Genomic DNA, 4,897 nt, shown 5'->3' with positions numbered 1-4,897 from the left:
AGCTATTCACCCACCGTCAGTGAGCACCGACCAAGTGCCTGAGGTACCACAATTGACAAAACAGGGCACTGAGTCCAACTGGCACTGGCGGTTACTTAGAGGGAGCTGGCATGGCTGGGAAGTGATCCCAGCGACTGCCAGAATAAAATGCAATGGGAAAACAAACTAAGAGCTATAAGGTCGGACCCATGTGGAGGATGACTTTGGAGCAGAAATAAGGCAAGCTAGGCAGGCTGGGGATGGGCCAGGAGTTAGCAGGCAGGGCGAACCTGGCGCTGGTCAGCGGCTCAGTGCCGCCCTCTGGCGACCGGTCCGTTTCTACCTAGAGCTCCGTGAGAACGGCTGTGCGCATCCAGGTATGCATCAGTCTCCCTGGGCACCTGCTAAGTCCCAGATCTGGACTGGGCTCTCGGTCTTGAGGACCTGCGCACCCCTGCTCACCCGGAGGGTCCCGGGGTGCCCTGACCTCACCTCCCGTAACTGACTGGGCTCTGTCCAATCCACCCCTGCAGACACCGGCTCGGCGTTGCGCGTGTGCACTAACCCTGCTGTGCCTGGTGTTGCTCCTGCTGCTCCCTGAGGGCACCCTGGGTGACGGGCTGCGCGTAGAGAACACCCCGCGGCCCAGAGCGGCCCGGTGGCTGAACCTGGGCCCGCTCAACAAGTATGTGGAGAAGATCTTAAACACCAGGTGGGCCAACAAGGGACAAGAGGGAAGGAGGGAGCAAAGGAAGGGAACGGGTGGGGGATGCTGTGGCTGTCCCCTGGGCGCCTTCGCACGCCCTGAACTCTGCAGAAACGTATTCTCTAGTTCAAAGAAGTCCAAAACCCCGAAGAAAACGGTCGACACCACGAAATACCCGCCATCGAATTCCACGAAATCCCAGCTACCGAATACCGTGACACCCCGGCCGTCCGCTGCCTCCCAAAGCCCCAGGTAGGAAGGAGCCCCTGGACACAGTGACGAGTCAGGGGCCTCAGAGCTGGGGCGGCACGGACCGGCCCAGGGGACCTGCGGGTTGGGGGAGTAGCCTGGCCCGGGAGACTCTGTTCTCCAGGCCTGGCCTTGACCTCCTACTGCCTGTAAGAGGGCTTCAACGCCTTCCCTATGCCTCCGGTGAGAAGAATAAAGAGAAACAGAATCTGTGTGGCTTCATCAAGTTCTTGGGCTGGGGATGGGCAGGGACCCTAAAGAGAGAAAAAAAAAAAAGACCTCAGCACCAGGGGCATCCTGCCTCTCCACATGCTCCCCTACTCTATCCCCCCGACACACACATACCACTTCGGAGTGGGGGGCTCTGTCTGCAGAGAGCAGAGGGCACCCCAGGGAGTTGGTAAGAAGGATTTTAGGGGGCAGTGAGATGGCTCAATTGGCTAATCCTCTACCTCCAAGTGTTAAGATCCCATATAGATAGCAATTCGTATCCCGGCTAGCTCCCATTTAGCTCCCTGCTTATGGTCTGTAAAAGCAGTGGGGGACGACCCAAAGTCTTGGAAACCCACACCCATGTGGGAGACCCAGAAGAAACTCCTGGCTCCTGGCTTTGGATCAGCTCAGGTCTGGCCATTATGGCCATTTGGGGAGTGAACCAGCAGATGGAAAATGTCTCCTCCTCTCTGTAAATATGCCTTTCCAATAAAAATAAATCTCTAACAAAAACAAAAACAAAACAAAACAAAAGAAAGAAAGGCTTTGGAGAGACACACATACAGGTCTGTGCCCTGCACAGACCAGGGCAGTTCTGGTATGTTGGCCCAGGGACAAGCAAGGGAGCCTGCGCCCCTTGGGGAGTGGGACTTGGGAGCCCCTTTGCCTCCCATTTAGTTGCTCTAGTGCCCAGGAGTGGGAGGGAAGGGAGCAGCTGGGGCCTGTCCCTGACAAATGGGGTGTAAGGATGGTGCCGTGTCAGGGCCAGAGGTCGATCCAGCCATCAGGCGCAAAGTGTGTCCTGCACAGCTCGCCGCCCCCTTGCCTGACCCTTTCCCCTGGTGCCCCAACCCAGGGGAAGGGGGAACGCCAAGCTCAATTCCCCCACTTCACATGTACCCCAGCCCACACACTCCGAGAAAGGCCATGGCAGACAAGCCCCTGAGGGCCCCTGGGAGCCCTTCTACAGGATAGGTCTGTGTGGAACAGAGCTTATGCTTAGATCCCAAGGACTGGGCGGCCGGGGAGCCCTGGGCCTCTCTCCTCCCCACTAGGCGGCATGTCCTTCTGTAGCCCTTCCTCCTGGGCCCTGGAGTTTCCTGTCCCCCCAGACAGTCCTGACCATCCGGATAGCTGGAGAGCAGCTCTGAGACCACACAGTGCCACCGTTGACTACCCTAGCACTGCCTTGGACTGGGCCATTGCCCACTGCAAGGTCACTTCAGTGTAAGCAAGTTCTACCCCCACTGCCTTGGGGCGGAGAGCAGAGACGGTGGGAACAGAGAAGGTGAAGGCAGCAGGTCCTGGAGTGGGAGGGCTGGAGCTTCATCCACCTGCTGAGTGGCCTTGAGGAGGCCCTGCCTGCCGCTGGCCCACACTGCACTGTTTTCTAAGGAGTTGAACAGGCGCCTGAGTTCTCATCTCCCCTTCCTCCTCCTCATCCACCTTCTTCCTTGTGCACCTGGCCCTTCCTTGCCCCCCAGGAGTCCGCAGAGACAGAGAGAGATCATGAGTTTGAATTGCTTTATTTAGCCTGGGCATGAGCAGGGGCAAGTGTTAGCCAGAGCCAAGGGTGCGGAGGGGAGAGCTACGCTGGCAGTGCCTGGGGTCTCATAGGAGGCGAGCAGTGGCATCACAGGTCTGTCGGGCCGAGCTCCCTGTGAGGAGAGGCAACAGGAGTGAGGGCAGGCCCTGGGCTGCTGCTCCCCCACAGCTTTCCAGCCCTGGTTCTGCCCCCACTCTCATTTCTGCCCCAGATCTCAGACTCACCTGGGGCCAGCTGCATGTGGAGAGCCCCAATCCACGTCCACTGCGCCTGCTCTGTCTCTCTTTCCATACCTGCAGGGGCAGAGGCAGCTGCAGCAGCTCACCTGGGTCCTGTCCTACCCACACCCCTCTGGTCTCGGCCTGATCGGCAGAGGGCAGGTGTGGAAGATGCAGGGGCCGGGGTTCCCCACTCCCCACACACACACACCTGGGCCTGGTCAGCATGTTGATGTATCGGCGGAGTTCAGCCGCGTATTGGGCCATCTGCTCTGGTGTGGCGTTGTCCCCTGGGTACACAGGCTCCAGCGGGGCTCCCTGGGCAGCCTGCGGTGGCTGCAGCAACAGAGCCACACAGGTGCACAGGAGCAGCAGGGAGAGGCAGCGGGCTGCGGCCGCCATCTGGGGAACAGGCAGCAGGTGCCATGGAGGCAGAGCAGAGCACAGACCCTTACCCAGGGAAGCAGGGCCTGCCTGCCCGGCCCCTCTGTCCATACTGGGGCCACTTGGTGCTGACAGCCGCAATAGCCCCGGGAACAGCCCAGCAGCCAGAGCTCAGCCTGGTAGCAAAGGGGACCTGAGACATAGGGCCCTAGGGGCAGGGGTATGTGTGAAGTGAGATAAATGAGCTTGGCGTTCCCCCTTTTCCTGGTTGGGGCACCAGGGGTAAGGGCCCTAGAGGCAGCTGTAGGGCAAGGTTGGAAGGAGCGGAAGTGGTGGGGAGCAGGGTACTCCCGCTCACCAGTAAGGAGGGGATAGAGTGACCATGGGAACGAAGGACAGAAGTCTGTGGCCTTGTTGGTCTGCTTCCCCCAGAGGCAGGGGCACAGGGTCAGTACTCACTGTCCCTATGGCCCCTGGGCAGGCCAGCGCAGGTACACACTCACACACACACACACACACACACACACACACACACACACACACACAGGTTTGCCCAGGTGCATCCCAAGAGGGACCTCAACCTTCTCCCCTGCTCACGCCCCTCCCCCCGCCACTGCAAAGCACCGTTTCCTGGTTTCCTGCTCTCATCCAGGCCCTAGTCCCAAGGTCCCTAGAGCTCAGCACCACCTGAGCCCCACTCACCCCAAGTACCACGTGACAGGAGCAGGTGAGTGCCTCAGGCTGTGTATGTTCCCTGCTGGAGGCCCCTTTATAGTCCGCAGTCCTCCACCCCAGAGTCCCCGCCTCCCATCAGCCTGTCGGGTCCCCAGCCCTCACCCCCACCTCCTCCGTCTCCCTGGTACTCACAGCACCAGCGCTGGGGCCAGAAAAAAGTGGGAGATAGGGCAGCATTGCGGGTGCTCAACCTGCGCTCATCTGGACCATTATGCAAGCCTCCTGAGGGGCCCGTCCCTGGTGCCCCTTCCCCTTGTGCAGTAGAGCAAGCTGGGTGCAGAAGCTGTTTGGGGACTCCAGGGTCTGTGCTGGCCCCTGCTTGCAGGCCTTGTAACATCAGGAATCAATCCAAACCCCAGAATGAAGACTGAGGCTGGGACTCTAGGCCTTCTCTGAGGCAACTAGAACACAGTTGGGCCCAAGGAGGGCACCCCTGGTTTTGGGCCATGAGCAGAGGAGGGGGACCTAGCCTGCGTTTGGTGGGTACAGAGTGAAAGCTGCTGTGCCTTGGATCAGGGAAAACTGGGGGTGCCCATTTCTGGTGGCCTTTTTGCCTCCTGTCTCTGGAGCCCCAATTCTAGGGAAGTAAGTCATACCATTGGTGAAGCTTCAGGTTTTCCCTGGCGTCCATAGTTTAATGATTTCATCACATTCCTGGAGCCCACGTTACAGATTCAGCAGCTGAAATCTGCTTAGAGATGCTGGACCGCTGGCCCTAGTCCACACAGCTGGCCAGTGGGTCATCAGGGCTGGGCACAGAGTTTAACTCCGACACCATGCTCACACAGGGGCCACCAGTGTGTCGCTGTCCTTTGTAGGGCTGCCCAGACAAAGTGTGTCTCCTGGCCTTGGCGCTGGATCCCTGAG

At 59.4% G+C, this 4,897-nt stretch overlaps 1 protein-coding gene across 2 annotated transcripts; it reads right to left on the bottom strand.

Moving 5' to 3' along the window:
* Positions 1-2,657: 2,657 nt before the first annotated feature.
* Positions 2,658-4,024, bottom strand: PPY (pancreatic polypeptide). Of its 2 annotated transcripts, XM_004597321.2 has the most exons (4): positions 3,998-4,024; positions 3,123-3,313; positions 2,918-2,986; positions 2,658-2,805 (listed from the first exon to the last, which is right to left on the bottom strand). In XM_004597321.2, the coding sequence occupies exons 2-4, from the start codon at positions 3,311-3,313 to the stop codon at positions 2,781-2,783; spliced, it is 285 nt and encodes a 94-aa protein (XP_004597378.2). In that variant the 5' UTR covers positions 3,998-4,024; the 3' UTR covers positions 2,658-2,780. The 2 variants fall into 2 exon arrangements, with proteins under 2 accessions (XP_004597378.2, XP_058532417.1); XM_058676434.1 differs by lacking the exon at positions 3,998-4,024 and having other exon boundaries at positions 3,123-3,469.
* Positions 4,025-4,897: the final 873 nt, after the last annotated feature.

Source organism: Ochotona princeps, chromosome 17 (assembly GCF_030435755.1).
Source record: "Ochotona princeps isolate mOchPri1 chromosome 17, mOchPri1.hap1, whole genome shotgun sequence".
Lineage (NCBI taxonomy): Eukaryota > Metazoa > Chordata > Mammalia > Lagomorpha > Ochotonidae > Ochotona > Ochotona princeps.
This window is presented reverse-complemented; position numbering and strand designations above follow the sequence as displayed.

Coding starts and splice junctions, on each gene's coding strand:
- PPY (XM_058676434.1), bottom strand. CDS start 3,406: ATGGACAGAGGGGCCGGGCAGGCAGGCCCTGCTTCCCTGGGTAAGGGT. Junction 2,987..3,122: donor AACATGCTGACCAGGCCCAG/GTGTGTGTGTGT, acceptor CTGCCCCTGCAG/GTATGGAAAGAGAGACAGAG. Junction 2,806..2,917: donor CCACATGCAGCTGGCCCCAG/GTGAGTCTGAGA, acceptor CTCTCCTCACAG/GGAGCTCGGCCCGACAGACC.